Source organism: Quercus lobata, chromosome 5 (assembly GCF_001633185.2).
Source record: "Quercus lobata isolate SW786 chromosome 5, ValleyOak3.0 Primary Assembly, whole genome shotgun sequence".
Classification (NCBI taxonomy): Eukaryota; Viridiplantae; Streptophyta; class Magnoliopsida; order Fagales; family Fagaceae; genus Quercus; species Quercus lobata.
In genome coordinates, this window is record NC_044908.1 from 46,443,818 (window position 1) to 46,466,044 (window position 22,227).

The 22,227-nt window shown below is 34.6% G+C and overlaps 1 protein-coding gene across 1 annotated transcript; it reads right to left on the bottom strand.

Moving 5' to 3' along the window:
* Positions 1–831: 831 nt before the first annotated feature.
* On the bottom strand, positions 832–19,374 carry LOC115992863 (uncharacterized protein YNL011C). The gene is made up of 14 exons (XM_031117096.1): positions 19,081–19,374; positions 18,885–19,001; positions 18,676–18,808; positions 16,962–17,058; positions 16,414–16,457; positions 9,725–9,881; positions 8,305–8,376; positions 7,473–7,556; positions 4,183–4,284; positions 3,812–3,859; positions 3,405–3,530; positions 2,003–2,095; positions 1,255–1,462; positions 832–1,121 (listed from the first exon to the last, which is right to left on the bottom strand). Exons 1-13 carry the CDS (start codon positions 19,286–19,288, stop codon positions 1,340–1,342), a joined length of 1,404 nt encoding a protein of 467 aa, XP_030972956.1. The 5' UTR covers positions 19,289–19,374; the 3' UTR covers positions 832–1,121; positions 1,255–1,339.
* Positions 19,375–22,227: the final 2,853 nt, after the last annotated feature.

A 22,227-nucleotide genomic window follows, 5' to 3' on the forward strand; every position in this document is an offset into this window, starting at 1 on the left:
TTCATTATAGGTGATGTGTCACTCATGCTTTAAGGATATTTTTAATAAATTAATGATGTGGCATCATCTATACCATTTATTATATATAAAATGAATGGTTGAAATTAAAAAAACTCAATGTAGTAAAATACTCTAAAAACTCCAGAAAATCTAGATCCATGTTTAAGCCATTGCATTAACTCTTTTGGTGTACAATTGTACAAGCTTGTGGTTGTGATTCTAATAAAAAAAAAAAAAAAAAAGCTTGTGATTGTGATAGTGACTTTGCAGGAACCGAAAGGAATTACATCATATAACAATAATGATCAATATCTTTTAGAATTTTTAGGGAACTCTTCCATGTAGAGTTTATTAAATCATTGATTGCTCTGTTCCTCAAAAAAATTATTAAAAAAAAAATCAGTGATTGCTCTTTTAGAATAAATGGTCCAAATAATGTTATGTCATTAATCCACGAACAAAATTCCTAAAATAATGGTTTTTAAAAACTATAAATATACGTTCTTAATGTCTATAAGTATATGTTATAATTGATAAGGGAGTTGCTATAAGTTCCTCTACAATTATCTTTGAAATTCCGCTTAAGCTTAATGTTGGTGACCTTTGATTTTCTTGAGTTGTTTTTAAAAACCAAAATTTTAAGGATTTTGTTAATGAATTGAAGACATTGTATAATCCGGACCATTTATTATAAACGAAATGACACGACAAAAGAAATCGTATGAGATAGTGAATTCCCTATGAGCTGTGAAGGATTCAGCAAAACCTACATAGAAGCACGCAGGCCAGAGGTTTAACAGCTTTCAACAGCTAGTCAGAATGAGAATGTGCTATAAGGAATTAATTTGTTTTGACATATTGAAAAGATAAATAAAAAGTTAGCAAGTGGAATATTCATACATGAAGGAAATCAAACTACAGGAACACACATATATACTGAAAAATGTTACAGCATCTAGAAAATCTGCCTGCGAGGTATCAACCGTCAAAGATATTTTGATGAGTTTAAAGTTGCCACCTATAAATTAAATTGAGGTATCCATAATGTTACATAACATCCCATGAACATGTTTGAATTGAAGTTCATATAACAGCCAACACAAGAAGCGAGGCAAATTCACCTGCAACCACCAAAAAAAAAAAACCTTCGACTTTATATAGTATGAATGGTTACAGCAACACATTTGTGAGAATAAAAGAGTATATGATAAAGAGATGCACTAGCAAAAAAAATTGTATTTTTGTAACTTGTACCTCAGGAAGAATGATCCAACAATTAGAAGGCTTCAATAATCAAATCATAACCTATGACTCTTGCTCCTGAGAATCATTTGCATGGTCAATTAAGCTCTTTAACATTTGTGCTCATGTGGGTGGCTACCACATCGGCAAGAGATTGTATTAGTGACTTTGGGTCAAATATTACACCAACTTTTGGATCATGTATAGAATCAACATTTATCTGCAAAATAAATAAATAATTTGTTACAACCAATGTCCACAGATAATGCATATTGTCATCATCAAGTCAAGTACATTTATTCAAGAATCAAAATAATAGATCAATTTTGGCTTAGGATACTTGGAGTTTTTCTGAATACAGGGCACTAGAAAATAATGACATAATAGAGAATCCTTCCTGGCTGCTGCCAATGTTCAAGCTGTCAAAAGTCTAGCCTCATCAACCTTTCTTGTAACAACAGCAATATTCAAAACTAGCACTTTGATTGGAGGTGCCAAATCAGCCCCCGTTGGGAAACTTTAGCTACCCCGGGGTAGTTTAAAAGCTTTCAGAAGTATGCCCTCATCATAGTAATATCTGAATAAAACTTTAATATCTTACCCTAAAAAGCATATTGCCTTAATTTTATTTTCAAATGAATACTGCTCGATTTGGAAATGAAATGTGGAACATCATAAATGGTAGTTTCATATAAGCACATTTTTCTAGAGCTTTTTGTATGGTATACCACTCAAAACAATCAGTAACACGCACACATACCACATCAAAGATTCCTTGGGCAGCCAAGCATTGATCATCTACAGGAATTTCACCGTCTTTGGGCACCAAAAGTGTATTGATATACTGACTTGGCTGCACAAACATATAAACTTGAATAAATTACATATTTTCTTCATTTGTCATCTTCAATTCTTTCTAGGTAACAAGCAAGATTTTTTCATACTACATAGTACAGGCCTTATCACGAAAGATAAATTTCGAAAACCCCATTCATGCTGCAAAGAATGAGAATACTTTTGCTATGAAAACATCACCATTCTCCCATTTCAAAAATATGAAGGGAATAGAAAAGGTGGGGAGGGAGAGATGGTGAGGAAGAAACCATTCAGCCATTTGCCACAAAGACCTATGGATCCACCAATTTGGGGGAACATGAATGGTCATCAATTTATGTCAAGGGAATGAAGGTTGCAAAATGGAGAAAAGAATGGTTAATGAGTGCACCTCAGTTTTTCAGACCCCACGAAAACCTAAAGAGTCACCTCTACACATGTAGTGTAGAGGGAAAGAGAAGATTATGGAGAAAGCAAGTGTGATGATGCCTAAAGAGGAAAGGATAAAAATGATGCTCCCAGACTTTGTTCAGGTGTAAAGGACTGGGTAGACGTAAGGCTTGGGGAGAGAGAGTTTAGAGTACAGAGACCACCTGATGCAGGGAGTGCCAAAATCATCCAAGAATTTATTTTTTAATTTGCAGATAACTTTTTTTTGAATTTGGTGTTAATGTTGAGGGTTTTAAGGGATTTAATTAGATGTTTTCCAAATTGGTGTTATCCCTAAATCTTATTTAACTAGTACTCCCTATAATCGTGAAAAGGCAGTATGATTTGCAATAAGAATTATTATGATGAGAATACGTCTCCTTTTTTTTTTGATAGGTAAAGAATATGTCTCCTCTTCTGTTCTCTTTGTTTGGTGGTGATGCCAAATGCCCTTAGGTGGTAATGCCTAGGGTTCAGGCAGATTCTAGGAGGTGAGGTCTAGAGTTTGTTCTGTTTATCTTTTGTTCTTTCCTTCATCCTTATTTTCCTACCCTTGTTCTGCATCACCACCCCAATCAGAGAGAAAAACAAGATAAATGAAGATCACCCCTGTTAACTAGCTGTTTGTGTTCTGTGTTTGAGGAAATCAAAAAGGGTAAGGAACCAAAGAAAATTTAATATTAGCACAGCATTTCCAATGACAACAATAACTTATCAGTCAGCTTCATCCTAAAGGAGGACACAGTTTTAAGTTAACTTATAAACAGTTCAACCCTAATCATGGAAACATTATAAATTGCATGCCCAAAATTACTATTTATGGCATCCATTTGAATGAGGATCACCTAGTCACTTGGCAGTCAGAAAAACTATTTCAAAACATAAAAGTATCTACTCACATGGTTTTTTAGACAATTCTGAGGATCCCCATATGTTCGATTTAGAGCATCTGTAATGGCAGTTACAAAGCAAGAAGCAGAGAAGCCACTCGTTTCTCGGTCATGTGTACTATTCAGCAGAAGCACCTAATATTGGATGAACCATTAAGTACAAAACATATATTAAAACATGCAAAATAAATAAAGTAGATGTCAATGTCAAAATTCTGTAAAAATAAGCATATATATTCAGATGGACTTATAAAAAATAAAATAAAAAAACAATCATACATATACAGATGTACAAAGCAAGACATAGTAAATTCAAAAGACCTAGCCAAATGGATTCAAGAAACCATTTAAAACGTTTACTCGATAATCGCATGTATCAATAACTACTTGCACTTGATAGTGTGATGGAAAGGTACCTTGCGGCAGGACCTTGAAGAAATGATCTCCCCAATGCCTAGTAATACCTAGAAGCGGTAAATGATCAATGAGAAATATAAAAGACAAGTTTCCCTTTTCTTTCTTTCTCTTTTTTTTTTTTTTTTTTTTTTTTTTTTTTTTGCTGAAAAGAAAAAATAATAATAATAATTGTTGCTAGTTAACAAATATCACAAATTGTAGAGTGCTTCTTACAAGATGGACTAGAAAGCTAAATTCCAGTGAGTGAGCTTCTTTTAGTTTTAAACCGGTATGCATATAATTCTTAACATCAAGTCAGTAAATTAGAACTTGACTCTGATAATTTCCATTTCACTCAAGCAGTTTGCTAGCTAACGGTCAAGAATTTTACCAATGATGGACAAATGGAAGTACCAAGGGATCCCATAGCATAAACAATGCAGTCCACTTTACTCAACTGGTCCAGGACAGCTGGATTTGCTGTGGGGAAGACCTAGTCAATATCAAAAGAGAAATGATCATGGGTTCTGGATATCAAGAATTAGTACACATATCTTAAATATATACTTTCCATACAGAATCAAAATAGGCTGATGTGTTAGAACTACAGAAAGGCACATCTTGTATTTTTCCCATAAGCCAAGGAGTCAATTTTTTTAATAACTCAAGTCCTCAAGAAAATATAACAAATTTGAAAAGCTCCCATTTTTACTGATGGCTAATGCTAAATCAGTTTAAAGAAAGGTTTTTATTTTAGCCTAGACTTTTTTCATATTGGTAAATTATGCACGCCGTCAGTGGATCTTGAATCATGACTGTACTCTCCACCTTGTTTTCATGGGAAGAAGGTTCATTTTAAACTAGAGATCATAGGCTTATATCTTGGCCTAGATTAATGCTTGTCAGACAACATTCTAATATTAAAGAGAAAATTACTGGAAACTTGTAGTAGAAAGAAATTAATATAACATACTAAAGCTAAAATTTATATATACTTTATCTCTATATAACTAGAGATATATGAAAAAAAAAAATATATATATATATATATATATATATATATAAACAATCAAATATTGATGAAAACAGAAGTATTAGTCCCATAGGACTCGCATATCTCAGGAAGCACAAATTGGACTTCCTGACACCATAACATGCTGTTGAAGAATCAAAAATGTAAAACATGACTAACCCAACATCCCTATGACAGACATGTTTCACTCAATTAGCAAAGGAATAGAATTATATTATGGCACCAATGCCAAAAAACTTTTTTCTTTTTTCTGATGATAAGTAAAACTGATCCAGACCCACACACAGGAGTCAAGATGGGGCAGGGGCAGGATTTTTTTTTTTTTTGATAGATAATGAAAAATTTTATTAAGAAAAAAATAGCCAACCCGAGTACATTGGAGATATACTATGGGGGCAAAAATCAAGAACCAAAATTACAATGATCAAGTAACAGAGGAAGAGAAAAACAAGAAAAATGCGACAAGGCCACACTCCAAACAAGGAGAGTGTGTAAGAAAAATGACTTAATCTCTAGTAAGGACCGTTCACATCCCTCAAAACAGCGAGCATTTCTTTCCCTCCAAATACACCACATCAAACAGTGCAGCACAAATCTCCAAAGATCTATATTGTGATGCCACCCAAATTTACCTTGCCAAGATTCAAACACCTCAATAACCTTAAGTGGCATAACCCAATTCAGCCCAAAAAACAAAACACCAACGACCACAACTCAGAAGCTAAAGGACAATGAAGCAAAAGATGATCCACCGACTCTCCACACTTGTTATACATGTAACACCAATCAAGGACAACAATACGCCATTTAAGAAGGTTATCAATTGTAAGAATCTTACCGAAAGAAGCTGACCATGAAAAGAAAGCCACCCTTGGAGGAACCTTTGATTGCCACACCGACCTCCAAGGGAAAGAGAGGGAAGGAGGGTAGAAAGAAAGATAAAAACTACTAACCTCAAACCCTCCACTCTTAGCTAGCTTCCAACAAACCTTATCAGGGCCAACCCCCCGCACTTCCAAAGAATAAACAATTTCCATGAACCGATCAAAAGATTCTTCCTCCCAATCTTGCGGAGATTGACGAAATTGAAAATTCCAATGTAGCTGCCCGCCAAAGTAGCCCATAACCTCCGCCACTAAAGAATCCCTTGCCCTACTAAGAATGTGAAGTTCTAGAAAAGCCTCTTTGAGGGAACAATCCCCACACCACACGTGCTTCCAAAACTTCACTCTAGTACCATCACCCACATCATACCTTAACCGTTTAGAGAAGTTCAACCAGCCACTTCTAATAAACCTCCATAGACTAACACCATACGGACTAGTCACCTTTTTCATGCACCACCCACCTCAAACATTCCCATATTTTGCCTCTATGACCCTCCTCCATAGCGCATCTGTCTCTAAACCATACCTCCACAACCACTTGCCCAACAAAGCAGTGTTAAAACTTCTCAATCGTCTGATACCTAGCCCCCCAACCTGCATTGGCTTGCAAACCTTAGCCCATTTCATCAAGTGAAATTTAGAATCACCATTAATACCACTCCAAAGAAAATTTCTTTGTAGTTTCCCCATACGATTAGCAACCTTCCCAGGTATAGGAAGAATGGAAAGGAAATAAGTAGGTAAGGAGGATAGGGTACTTTTAATAAGAGTGACCCTACCGCCCTTAGATAAATAAAGCCTCTTCCAACCTGCTAGTCTTCGTTCCATCTTCTCTAAAATAGGATTCCATAATGATACCTCCTTGAATTTGGCGCCCAAAGGAAGTCCCAAATATTTCAAAGGAAGAGAAGAGTGCCTACAACCCAACAACCCCACTAGCACATCCAAATTATGTACCTCTCCAACTGGAACCAACTTTGATTTCCCCAAATCAATTTTTAACCCTGAAACCTCCTCAAATCTATTCAAAATCTCCCTTAAAGTAACTAACTAATTAGGATCAGCATCACAAAAAATAAGAGTGTCATCCGCAAAAAGGAGATGAGACACCATCATTGAAGCACTAGTAGTAGAACTTACAGAGAAGCCCGTAAATTGTCCAACAGGTACAACCATATCCAACATATGACTCAAATCCTCCATAACAATATCAAAGAGCAACAGATATAGAGAATCCCCTTGCCTAATCCCCCTAGAGCTTTCAAAAAAACCCAAAGGACTCCCATTAATTAGTATGGAAAATTTAACAGTAGAAATGCAATACCAAATCCATTTTCTCCACTTATCAGAAAACCCACAGTGCCGCAACATGTGCATAAAGGATAAGTTTTTTTTATAATACAATAGTTACAGTGGTGTTGTGGGGATTTGAATCCTGGATGTCTCCATTGGAAACACCAAGAGGTACTAGTTGAACTACAAGGCTTTTCATTCCTTTTTCTATCCTTTTAAAATAAAATAAAAATATTTGCAGTATGACACGAATGAATAAACATTTTTTTGGCATGCAAATACAACTCATGCACCAATTCAGGATTGAGGCCATGACCTCACCCTCCACCCCTTGGTTTATGGGTGAAAAGATATATTGTTTGATACAAAGACCATTGGCTTTATACATGACTGAATAATGAGATATACAATTGAGTTATCATGACAATATCCCTAATACTATATAAAAACATATAATGCAAAATTCACCTCATGCAGCAAATTACTGCCCTCACTTGACATGTAGAAAACCCGCTTTATTCTTGAAGGAAGCGCTGGAACTGAAGATCTTTCCTATCATAAGTATCAGGCATTTGAATATAGAAGAAACTGTGTAAATAATTACCAGAAAATGAGAAACTTTGTCTACTATAAATGTATCAAAAAAGTACCAGCATAGTGCCAAAACTCATTTAACAAGTCAACATCATATTCATAGGAACTCTTCCTCTATACCAACACCCTTTTATTTCCTTCATAAATGAAACACTTTACAAAGACATCAGGGGGACACCATAGAATTAGTATACAAGAGAGGAGAACCAATAACAAAACCCTAAGGACTATATCTGAGGACACTTTGAAGGAAAAAGGATTTGAAAAACACAATTGAAATCAAGTACCCATCCCCATTCTATTGTTTACTTTGACCTTTACTGGAAATTTGGCATTCACTATTAACAGTCCAGAATAATAATTTAGTCCAAATTAAGGGATTAAAAATAAATGATAAATGACAAGGCTTGTCACTTCCAAATTCAAATGAACAAAAAGAACCTTGTCATCTTCAGGATGCCATTGTGACCTCAACCACACTATTGTTGCCATGACCGCACAAATATTGCTAACAATCCACCATCACCAGTCCACCACTCTCGTGACCACCATTGCAACAATTCCCACCAACATAAGTTTTCAATTACTCACCAAATGCTTTCAATAATACTCATCTTGAAAACTCTCCAGATGGATGATGCTATTGACATTATTTGACAATAATTAGCATAATTAGGCTTCTTATCATGAAACAGTAGCAGCATACCTTATTAATAGGCTCCATGGAACCACAAGTTGGATGAGAAATTTCATTCTGACCTCTTATTATAGTCCCATCCTAAGGTTAAGTTGCACAGAAGAGAACCATCAGAAAAAATCATAACACAAAACTCCCCTATTGAATATCTAAAACTAGCATCATTTCTGCAGACTATGGTTGCATAATTAGTTAAGTTAAAAATGAGTTAATACAACATCACAGAAAAGGATTGAATCGTTTCAATAACACATTGATAGCCAAAATAAACATCTCCCAAAAGATAAGAATATAAAATTTCAGCAAAACAATGAAACTCAAATATAAAATGCAGCAGCAAGAGAAAACATAATATAAATGAACCATGGATTCAGATACATTCACAAGATTATGACAATTCATATCCCTTAATAGGAGCTTGATTTATCATTTCCAATAATTCCAAAGAGTCTAATCCTAAAATTAAGAAACTTTTATCAATCATTAGCTACCCAACTTAATACATCTTCATCCAAATTGATTATTTGCTATTTGGGTCCTCTTTAGATAAATCATTAGTGGACCACGTGCAAAATAGAACTAATAGAAAGCATAACAGATTAACATGCCATATATAAACTACATGCGCATCACAAACTAAGCATCAGATATTTACCATCCTAGACAGAGGACAAAACCCCTAGAAACTTTTGGAGTAAATTGGGAACTCAGAATGTAAAATCACTCCTCGACAAGAGAGAATTTTCTTGGACAATGGAAAATAACTTGGCATGTGTATGTCTATTGCCATGCTCGTGCATCGCTTATAAGTTGTGCTAAAACTCATCTTGCCCACAAATATTGTTTTCCATAGATGAACTGACATTAGAGTTGTCATATGCTATGCATGCCTTCTACAAAAAACTAAGATAGAGCTTAATGGACAATAAATCAAACCATCTCAGCTGATGTCAATTTTTACTCTTTTGGATCTCAGGGCAAAACAGTTTATTATGACAACTTTGGCAGACCAAGGTAATAGAAAAATACACAATGTCATTTTAGACTTTGAGCAGGATGGCTGGAAGTTTGGGCTTGACCAAAAAAGGTTGGAAGTCAGACCAATGGTCAGATGAAGGTGGTGGATCAAAAGCTAAAACTTTGACAATGCCAGGGCAAATGGAGGAATTGAAATCTTAATTACAATGTTCCTGTTGGGATGAAATTACCACATAGATAGGATCCAGCAAGATGCCATACCCTGCTTACCAATGATCAATATTGGGCATCATCACTATTAGTACAATTAATGAACTCTCAACTAAACTTTTCATGATAGGCATAAACTTAGCCTCCAAAATAAATGGTAAACTAAAATACAAAATGAAAAAAATATATGCCCACAAGCATACATATACATATCAAAATATAGATCAAGTCATCATCATACCCATAATTCACATCCTAATGTAAGCCTGTCATTGGTCGAAATCACTGGGAGGACCAGACTTTCTGAAGGAATATGTGAAACACGTGAGAACAAAAATATTGCAGCATCTAAAGACTGAAAAAATAAACGTGCTCCTGCAAAGAAGAAATTCCCAATGCTGCAAAATTATGAGTGTCAGTTAAGTAAATGGTAATATCAGAAAAGAAATTAATAAGAATAAGAATTAACTAAGATGTAATAATTATTTACTAGTAAAATTGGATTAACCACTAGTGATTGAGCAAAATAAATAAATAAATGAATTGTGTTTAAGGGCTTGAATGCTCACAATCACAACAACAAATGACAATTCAATACCCAAACAAAGTAATTTGTCTTATATTCATGATGGCCCATGGGAAAAAAAAGGTGGGGTGTTTATCTTGTTGACAAATTCTATGTATGGTATGTGTGGAAAGCTATATATGGTATAATCTTGGGTGTGAAGGTGAAGGAAATATTCAGAGAAGGAAACTGAGTAATGAGAGATTATTAGATTTCCTATTTCTGTTATTGTATTCCTATTATAAGTTTTAGGGTTTCTCTATTTAATCAGAGTTGTACACAGTGGAATAAGTAAGTAATAATGCAATTATTTTATTCCTCTCTTCTCTAGATACTAGTTTCTTTTGTTTCTTCATGGTATCAGAGCTTCTCTGGTCCTAAGGGAAGTATTTCTCGAGTTGTTGGGCACTAGTCCTCTTGGTCTTTTCTGGCGAAGGGGTAGTTTTCTGGCAGCCAGAGGCATCGGATTCCAGCAGGGCACTGTCCATGAAAAACAGTGATGTCATCCATCTGGTTTGTTTTCTGTCTCCTGCCCAGCTTTACCACATGTAATTATTCTTAAAATAAAAAAAATAAAATAAAAAAGGAAGAAAAAAAATCGTACTGTATAAGCTCTGTACGTGTCTCTTTATTTGAATATTGCTCTATGATTTGATTTGTGCTACTCAGTTTTTTATTGTATTAAGCCCGGTTATGGAGCTATTTTATTTGGATGGCTGATTCGGAAAAGTCAGAAGTTAGTAAGACTTCCAAAACTCACACTAGAGGGGTAGAGAGTCAGGTGACCTCCCTGAGTGACAATCCAACTCTCCAGATTACAACTCAAAAGTTGGACGGGCTAAACTACCTAACACGGTCCCAATCTGCATTAATGTTTATTCGGAGTAAAGGGAAAATGGGCTATTTGAATGGGAAAATTACAGAGCCCTTAGAGACTGATCCCACATATGACAAATGGGAGGCAGAGAACTCTACAGTCATGTCTTGGTTGGTGCATTCTATGAAACCAGAGATCAGTCAGGGATATTTATTTCTTCGTACTGCAAAGGAGATTTGGAATGCAGCAGCTCAAGCCTACTCCAAAATGGGAAATAAAGCACAAGTTTATGATTTGAAGCGTCATATTCGAGCAACTTCTCAAAGTGATTGGTCTGTTGCAACTTACTAACATAACCTTCGTGGTTTGTGGCAAGAATTAGATCACTATCAAACTTTCAAAGCTAAATGTACACAGGATGCGATAGACTTTCAGAAACTTGTTGAAGATGAACGTATTTATGAATTCTTGGGAGGACTACAAGCTGAATATGATCAAGTTCGAGTCCAAATCTTGGGAAAGGATCCTCTTCCCTCACTCAATAGGTGTTCTCATATGTTCAGAATGAAGAAAGTCATCGGAGTGTTATGTTATATTCATCTACTCAAGAACAATCTGCATTGGCCACTACTTTTCAACGTGCTGCCAAAGGAGATTCTAAGAATTGGGACAAAGGTCATTGGAATGAGAATGCTCTAGATGACAAGGACAAATTATTTTGTGATCATTGTAATAGGCCACGCCATACTCGAGAGACATGTTGGAGGCTCCATGGCCGTCCTACAAGAGGACGAGGGGACCATTCTTGTGGATTCTCTCATCCACGTGCAAACCACACTACTTCCACAGAGGACATACCTCCAGCACCTACTTCAGCTCCTACTCATGAGAGGGCACTAAACACCGAGGAGTTGGCACAGCTACGTCAGTTTATGGCTCGATTGGAAACACCTACTAATGCATCCTCATCCATTGCCCATTCAGGTAATTTAGCTACAGCCCTTAATGCATCGTCAACAGAGAATGATGATCCTAGGGTAATTGACCCTGGAACTACAACTCATATGACTAGTAAATCCTCTTCTTTTTCCTCCTATAACCTTTGTTCCAGCAAGGACAAAATTAGAGTAGCCAATGGTTCTTTATCACCTATCTGTGGTAAAGGTTCAATTGTTGTGACTCCATCCATGGCTTTATCTTCTGTGCTTCATGTTCCTAACCTAGCTACAAATTTATTATCTATTGCTCGTATAACCCTTGAGTTAAATTGTTCAGCCATTTTTTACTCATCCTACTGTTGTTTTCAGACCTAACCACGAGGCGGATGATTGGCAATGGTAGCCTTAAGGATGGTCTCTACTATCTCGACAAACAGCCCAAAGCACAAGGATGGCTCAAAAGGCTTATCATACAGTGCAATCAGATGACTCAGCAGCTCAGATTTGGTTATGGCATCAGAGACTAGGACATCCCTCTTTTACATTGTTACAAAAAGTGTTTCCTTCTTTATGTCAGCATAATAATGTCTCCATATTTCAATGTGAGACATATGAACTAGCTAAACACCATCGAATGTCTTTTCCTCTTAGTAGTAATAGAAGTTCTGCACCTTTTTCACTTATTCATACTGATGTTTGGGGGCCCTCTAGGGTTGTTTCTCTAAATGGGTGTCGTTGGTTTATTTCCTTTATTGATGATTTTTCACGAACTACATGGATATATTTGTTAAAAAACAAAAGTGATGTGTTTACTGTCTTTCAACTGTTTCACAAAATGGTTCAAACGCAATTCAACACCTCAATAAAACAATTTGTCCGGACAATGGGGGGGGAATATATGTCTAGTACTCTTCAAAAATATTTTCATACACATGGTATTATTCATCAAACCACTTGTGCTTACACCCCTCTACAAAATGGGGTTGCTGAAAGAAAAAATCGACATCTCCTAGAAGTCACACGGGCTCTTCTCCTTACTGCCAGTGTTCCAAAGTCCTACTGGGGAGATGCCTTGCTCACTGCAACTTATCTCATCAATAGAATGCCATCTCGCGTCCTTGACTTCAAGAGACCACTTGAGGTACTTTTTTCATCTGTACCATCCTCTACTTTTATCATCCCTCCTCATGTCTTTGGCTGTATCTATTTTGTCCATCTTCATGGTCAATCTAGAAGTAAATTAGACCCTCGTGCCCTCAAATGTGTCTTTATAGGTTACTCTCCCACTCAAAAGGGATATAAATGTTATCACCCTCCTTCTCGAAAACACTTTGTGTCAATGGATGTAACCTTCTTTGAGACACAATTTTACTTCTCCTCACCTCAAACTCCTCCTCAGGGGGAGTATAATGGTGATGAGGAGTTTTCTGTGTCCTTACCTGTTCTTAGTACCTCCACTAATGTTGACTCAAAAACTGATTTCATTGATGTTGAAGTGCAAGAGGCTAATAATGAGCTGTCATCCACTGATGATAAGCTAGATGAGACACCTGTTAAAAAACTAAGGGTCTATTCAAGGCGCCAGAAAAGTAAGACTACTCCTAAAGCTCCCGAGCAATCATCTGAACCCGACTCAGGTAATTCTGCTCCTGTTCTCTCTATAACCACCATAAATGATATTGATCTTCCTATTGCACAACGCAAAGGAGTTAGATCATCCACTCATCATCCCATATCAAATTTTCTTTCATATCAACATATCTCACCAATATTTGACTCTTTCCTATCCAAGTTATCTTCTGTGTCTATCCCTCAAACCTTCCAGGAAGCATTAGGAGACCCAAAATGGAAAGAAGCAATGCAAGAAGAGATGAGAGCTCTTAAGAAAAATGATACATGGGATTTTGTTGACTTGCCGAATGGAAAAAGGGCAGTTGGATGCAAGTGGGTGTTTACAATTAAGCATAAAGCAGATGGGTCACTGGAAAGATACAAAGCTAGATTGGTTGCAAAAGGTTTCACACAAACCTATGGGATTGATAATAAGGAGACATTCGCACCAGTAGCAAAGATGAACTCTATACGAGTTCTTATCTCATTGGCAACAAATCAAGATTGGCCTCTACACCAATTGGATGTAAAGAATGCTTTCCTCCATGGAGATCTTGAAGAAGAAGTATACATGGAACTCCCCCCTGGCCTTAAGCTACCAGCTTCTAATGGGAAATTGTGCAAACTAAAGAAAGCCTTGTATGGACTGAAATAATCTCCTAAAGCATGGTTTGAAAGGTTTTCCCGAGCTGTGCAAAAATTTGGCTACAATCAAAGTCAGGCTGATCATACATTATTCATTAAGCATTCACTACAAGGAAAAGTAACAGCTCTTATTGTCTATGTGGATGATATGGTGCTAACTGGAAATGATGAGGAAGAGATACAGAGACTAAAGCAATCCTTGGCACAAGAATTTGAAATAAAGGACTTGGGAAATCTGAAGTACTTTCTAGGCATTGAGGGGGCAAGATCAATGCAGGGAATATTTCTTTCTCAACAGAAATACATACTCGATCTTCTCAAAGAAACAGGAATGTTAGGGTGCAAAGCTATTGATAATCCAATAGAGCAAAATGTCAAGTTGGGAGAAGACCACAACAGCCCCCTAGTAGAAAAAGGGAGATACCAGCGACTAGTTGGCAGACTAATCTACTTATCACACACTAGATTAGATATCGCTCATGCAGTAAGTGTGGTAAGTCAGTTTATGCATTCGCCACGAGAAACACATATGAAAGCTATTCATAGAATTCTCCGTTACTTGAAATCCTCACCAGGTAAAGGAGTAACATATGCTCGACATGATCACTTGAAGATAGAAGCATATACAGACGCTGATTGGGCAGGTTCAATCATAGACCGACGCTCCACCTCTAGATATTGTCTATTTGTTGAAGGTAACTTGGTTACTTGGTAGAGTAAGAAACAATCAGTGGTTGCAAGATCCAATGTAGAGGTTGAGTTTAGAGCAATGGCTCATGGGATATGTGAGATATTATGGATGAAGATATTATTGAGGGAGCTTGGATATGACAGTAAGGATCCCATCAATCTGTTTTGTGACAATAAAGCAGCAATTAATATTGCTCATAATCCAATTCAACGCGATCGAACGAAACATATTGAAATTGATAAAACTTTATCAAGGAGAAACTGCGTAAAGGCATCATTTGTACTCCATATGTAAGAACTGGAGATCAGCTCGCAAACATCTTGACAAAGGGGGCAGCAACTAATCACTTCCATAGAATTCTGGACAAGCTAGGCATGAGAGATATCTACGCCTCAGCTTGAGAGGGAGTGTTGACAAATTCTATGTATGGTATGTGTGGAAAGCTATATATGATATAACCTTGGGCGTGAAAGTGAAGGAAATATTCAGAGAAGGAAACTGAGTAATGAGAGATTATTTGATTTCCTATTTCTGTTATTGTATTCCTATTATAAGTTTTAAGGTTTCTCTATTTAATCAGAGTTGTACACAGTGGAATAAGTAAGTAATAATACAATTATTTTATTCCTCTCTTCTCTAGCTACTAGTTTCTTTTGTTTCTTCATATCTAATGGTTGAAAAGTTTTAACCTCATAATTCTAATGTATAAAATGTGTGAATACGGTAAGAAAATGAGTTGAAGCCAAATTAATTTGAAAAGATTGCTTAAAAGCTAAAGTTATTTAGGGACAACCTTTAAAGATTGATCAATGCCATTTCTGGAATCTTCTTGTAATAGTGAACCAAATGCAAATGTGTACACAGGTTACATCCCCTACAAGTTGGACTAATATAGAGATTAACATCTGAGTTTCTGTGTTGGAGTACATTGACGTTGCAAATTGGCCTTCTCCTACACTGTTAATTTCTATAAGCCTAATCCTTAAGGAAGAGGTTTAAAACTCTTGTAAATTTATTCCACACCAAGATTTCACCAGTCATTGCTTATGTCCAGAACTTAGAAACTTGCTTTTAGCAAGTACTTCAAGACCAAAATCTCTTAATCCGTGTTTAACAATAGTTATATGATTTAATTCACCATTTCCCAACAGCTTAAGCTTTTGAAACTAGTGGTAATCTATCATGGTATCAAAGCAAGTGATCATGAGTTCGAACCTTGTCTCCACTCTACCTTCCCATTTACCATTGTTATGGGGGAATCTAGCCCCATGCGTGGGGGGAAGTGTTAGAATAATATTTAAATTATTAATTCATTCTTTCCTAATAGCTTAAGCTTTTGGAATTAGTGGTAATTTATCAATCCAAAACCTCCAAAAAGGAAATCATAAACTCCAAGATTATACAGCAATTGAGAGACACTACATGAAACAAAAAGCTTTAATAGATAAGCATAAACTACTTGTAATGGTTATTAGGAAGCCTACAATTACAAGGTTCACTCAAATATGATATTCAAATCCCTGAAATAGAGCACCATACTTGTGGACCATCAAAATTTTCACCATCACAACTCAAAACAATAGTCATCAAAATTTTAGAAGCCATTACTATGACACAAAAAATAAGAAACAACAGTAAGATCTAACTCAAATGACCAAAGTACCTGCCATTGCTAAAACAAAATGATTCATCAGACCGCCGGAGAATCTGTATTCAAAATTCATAAAAGTTATATAAATTTTCATGCCAAGCATCAAGATCAAGCAGTTCAAACTTCAAAAGATCAATCAAAATTAGGAAGGAATAAAATTGACATATGAAATCATAGAAGCAGTGATGAGGGGATTAAAAAAAAATGAAATTGTCCAAGCAATATTAAGAAAGCAAATAATAAAAAATATTTATGTGAAGATAAGAATAATTTCAATACATCCTTCACAGAGTTTATCATATTAAGTATTCAATCTTTGATTGCCACACATATTATCTAAAAAATTTAGCTATACTGCATAACGTGATATAATAAACAATATGGAAAGAATATACTGTTGAAGAGTACAATAAAAAAATTAAATTAATTGGAAGCTAAAGTAAAAGTCTATGAAAAACATTTAGGGCCAGAAAAGGAAAGAAAAAAGCTGGCATATGTCTCTTCGACAAGAACACTTAAGTTTATTTACAGATAATCAAGCACTGAAGCCAGATATTCACCTGGTTCTGAAAGTAAGCCAGGAAAGCTCGAATTGTTTCCCTGTAGGGCTTTGATACACCATTCCACAGAAGATGTTGTCCTTCCACAATATCGTACCTGTCAAATTCTCAACTCAGCATACCATTACTCAATACCCCCATCACAGTAACACCTAGCAAGTAAATGAGATAAACTCAGAATACATAAATATTAACAAGAAAGCACAAGTTTTTTTTTTTTTTTTTTTGGTTACTAAATAACTAGACAGCAAAAGTCAAAAGTAGGCAATAGGTTAATGCTACCTGAAGAAGAAATAGCAGCAATACGACTTGTACACAATCAAAATAACCTTTTTTTATAAATAATATACAATTATTAAGAACTGAAAGGCATTTCCAACTATGAGAACATATGAAGTACATATACTTGTAAATTTATATGTTCATATGACCCTTTTTGCAGGATCAGGATCCTCACCATTAGCTTTTGAAACTGAGAGTGTCCATTAAAAATAAAATAAAAATAGTACATTCACGAATTTAAAGATGGATATGGTGCCACGTTATTCATAATCAGTTAGCATTCTTTATTTGCTGAAATGAGATTTTGAACGACATAGCAACATGTACACTATTAGATTTATGAAAAAGTAAATCTCCACCCTCTCCATTTCAAAACAAATGAAAGGGAATCATTTTCCTGGTGTACATAATGCCTAATTATCCAAATTAAAAAAAGAGCTAGCCACATCAACACCCCCTCCTCCCTAAAAGAAAAGGGAGCTTTTACAAATCTTTAGAGTTTAGAAAGAAGTCTTAATTGTTCTTCAAAGATTATCTTGAGAATGTATGTTGAAAATTTGGACTAGCAGAAGCATATTCACACAAAAATTTTAAAAAATAAAATAAAATAAAACATTCACATAAGACACAAAAGGTAGATTTGGTTTGGCCAAATCCAAGTTCACATCCACACACAATGCCAGCCAATATCTACAATGAAGGATATGGATTACAACCTCTCAATCAAACCTCACAGACCAAACTCGCAGCCTCTCACAAACGGCACTCACAAACAGTAACAAAACTACTCACAATAAGAAATCCAATAAGCAAACCACACCTAAACAAGAATTTGAGACAATTTTCAACGATATATATTAATATATATACATATATATATAAAAGATATTTATAAATTATGACTTACTTTAGTATTAGATTATTAATATTTTGGAAATAATTTCAAACAAAATCTGTTAAATTTCTTGAAACTTTTGATGATAGAACTTTAATTGGAGTAATGTTTTTAAAAATTCCTGAAATTTTGATGATAGAATTTCACTTAGAATAAATTGTGTCAATAATTTTAATGTAATCATAATGCACCACATGACACAATTATATTTTAAAACACATACAAAGAAAAAAATTGAGAGGGCATCCACTTGTTCCTAACCATGATTCTAGTTATATTGTGTGACTCGATCCATGTGAAATACTTAATGCTACCATCACCCATTTGAAAACAAAATTCATAATCAGCAGAATGATTGCAGAACTCATGACTCTATTACAGAGTTCCATCACCCATGACTCACTTCAATTTTCTGTCTAATTCTTTGTAATTGTTTAAGATTATTTGTGTTCATCGGTCGCGAACATGAAGTAATCTTTTTCTTCAATCAAATTTCATTACTTATAATAAAATATAATATAAAAATAAAAACATAACCATTCTGATTTGGCCAACGGGGCATCAAGTGGTAAACGATGACCAAGCAATCTTCGGACAGCAAGAGCCTCAGCACTGCTTTGATCCGACAACCTCAAACACCTCGACCTTATGTCTCCAACAGCCGGACCACCTAATACCATAATATAGAATTGTTGAGCAAAAACCAAAAATTCATTCATTAAAATAATTATAAAAAAAGAAATTACCGAGGACACGAACAATCTCAGCGGTGCTTCCTCCGTCATCGGAAACAGGAAGAACATGGGCGACACGAGTCGTGAAATTCTTAAGCTCCTCCACCAAACCGTTAAACGCAGTCCCACCTGTACAAAATCCAAAATTGTTGTTGTTGTTGTAAATAAAAACATATAGAGGGAGAGAGAGATTGAGAGAAGGTAAAACCAGAAAAGACGAGCAAAGAAGGCTGGTTAGGGTTTGAGTTAGAGGAGCAACGGCAATGGTTGAGTGAGGAAGAACGAAGAGTAGCCATTGGAGAAAGAGATCCGAAAGGAAAATGGCAGAGAGAGAGAGGGGAGGTCTTAGCCGTAGTACTACTACTACACAAATGGAAAGAGGGAGAGGTTGAGGGACCCAACCAACAGTCCGCCATATTCCCGCGTCTTTCCTTCCCCACCCTACCCTCTAAAATTCTTTGGGCGAAGCTTCCCCCCTAATCCACTGCCACCACTCACACTTTTTTTCCAAATTCCTTATAATAATCTATATAATCTAAATTCCATATTTTTATCAATCAATCATCATCAATCAATCAATTATCAATATTCATCATCAATCAATCAATCAATCAATATATTACTAAAAACTGAAGCGTAGCATTTAATATTACTATACTCCCATTAAGCAACATCAGCAACCATCTCATTATCACTTTTTTTTCAATTTTTTATATAATTTTTTAACATTTAAAATGAATTAAAAACTCTAATATATTACAATCAAAATATCATACTCCCTCCGTTCCACTTTGTTTGTCCTCTATTCCATTTTGGAATGTCCCAAAATATTGTTCTGTTTCTAAAAATAAAAGTCATTAATTTACTAATGTTCCTATTATACCCCTATTAATTTACTAATTCAATTTTTTGATAAATTTATTTAAGGGTAGTTTTGGAAACTTATACATTTTTAAAAGTTAGACAAGACAATGAATTATGTTCCCTTAAAAAATTTGACTTTTCAAATAGGACAAACAAAGTGGAACGGATGGAGTATTTAATTTATCTTATTTTTAATTATTCTCATTTATTATTAAATTTTCAATTCCATTTTAACTTTTCATATTCCCATTACTCTCTACCTTAACTTTCTTCAACCTTTGTCATTCCATTTCAACTTTTCATATCCCACTACTCTCAATATTAATATTATTCTATCTTTTATCTTCCTTTATTTTTTACTCTTCTTATTTTTATCCTCATACTATAAAATTGTCATTCTCCCTCTTATTCCATACATAATTTCTATTTTTCCACACACAAAAGTCTCTCTCTCTCTCTCTCTCTCTCTCTCTCTCTCTCTCTCTCTCTCTCTCTATATATATATATATATATTTTTTTTTTCCTTCAATTTTTGGTATATATATATTTTTTAATTTTAGTATAATAAGTTAACCATCAAAACATACTGATGCAGTATTGAAAGCTCCACAGTTATTGAAAGAGAATCTCCAAATTTAATTTTTAGAAGACATTAAGACAAGGTGAATTTTATTCTTTTTAACTTCCATAGAAAAAAAATATTACACACATTATTTCAACCCTTACGGAAAAGAAGGTTTATATGTAGCATGCAAAACGTGTTTAATTGATTTAGAGATGTAAAAATTAGTCAACCAACTATGGTAAAATTAAGATTTCAAATTTTAAATAAAACAATTCTACAATAATAAAAAATTATTTTGTGATAAATATGATTATGAAATGCATTACTTTTCATTAAATTAGTTCAAATTACAAAATAATAATAATAATAATGAGATCACCATAAAAAATAATCACGCGCAACGCGCGGGTCTGTTACTAGTAATAACTAATAGCCGAAACGTTTGACTTTTTGTTGACCACTTCTCATTGCACCATATGGTTACATAAATTTATGCCACATGCCTACATTTAAAAACCTAACAGTTGTATCTTTTCATTTGGTGGATTAAACAAACCGTTTCAATACAATTTTACTACCGTTACTATATCTTTTAACTCTCTCTTTGTGTATTTACATTCACTTCTTATTTCTCCCAGTTTCTTTTCTGCCAGAGGAGTATAGAAAGAAGAAAACAACATTATTGGCGCTATATTCCCTTGATGAAAAGGTTAGAAACTAATTTGGTCAACCGTGATTGAGAAATTGCTCTAAGTATTGATCATGGTGTTATACTATTCTTTTTTTTTAGAAGCTAGTGTTATACTATTTGGTTACATACTTTTTGCCTTACTTTGTGTGCCAAAGTTACACAACATATATATTGTTATTTGTGCACCGTTTGACTTTGTAAAATGAGTTTAAATTTGCATTTTTTTGGCTTAATGGCTTTGATTATTTATTTAAGCATATTTGGTTGTTGGAGTTATTGTTTTGTATTTCCTCATCTCCATTTGAATTTTAACATTTGGGTTTGAATCGGGTAGTTGCAATGGAGATTTGGTTTAAAGCAGTACAGGTTGTTTTAATATTTTCTTATGGCCATAATATAGAGCGAGATTGTATTATAATTTATGAAATGGCCATGACTTCAACACTATAATCAAGAAGTAGGTACCTCTTTATATTGATACTTTAATTGTTGGCCATTGTAAAAAATTGAATCCTGCGCATTTGCTTTATGTTAATATTTTGCTATGAGAATGGTATTGTGTATTGTTATTGGTTGAAACGTTGTCTTCAATATTAATATATACCCTATCAACTATTCTGTGTTGTTGGCAGTTTTATTACTTGTGTTCTAATTTGTATAAGATTGTATTACCATGCTTGGAATGGCCAGACTTTGGTGGTAAAATCAAGGTAAAACGGCAATTAAAATCAAACATGTGGCATTTAATGTGTGTTTGGCATATTTGCACTTCACAATTTATTCTTCTTTTTGTTTCATCGTTGACTACTGTAATAAAAATATTTTTATGTTTTAGTTGAAATTTATTTTGAGTTTGAATTAGATTTTCACACCATATTAATTTATAGTTTATACATAACTGGTTCTTAGTCCAATTATATTTTTTGGCTTTTTATGTGCAATAGTGTATGGGCACAAAATTCTTCCCATGACACAACCAAGTTTATTGGGTTTTACAAATAGCAATTTTGAAGAAAATCCACAAATTTCTTGTGTTTCTAAGAAAGATGAAAAAGAAGAAGTTGAGAAAAAATTACCAAATGAATATAAACTACTATTCATACCAAAATGTTTATGACTCTTCAATATGCATATTTTCATTCAATATGCATATTTTCAGTCAATAGACACATTTTTATTCAATAGACACATTTTCATTCAATATGTACATTTTTATTTAATAGACACATTTTCGT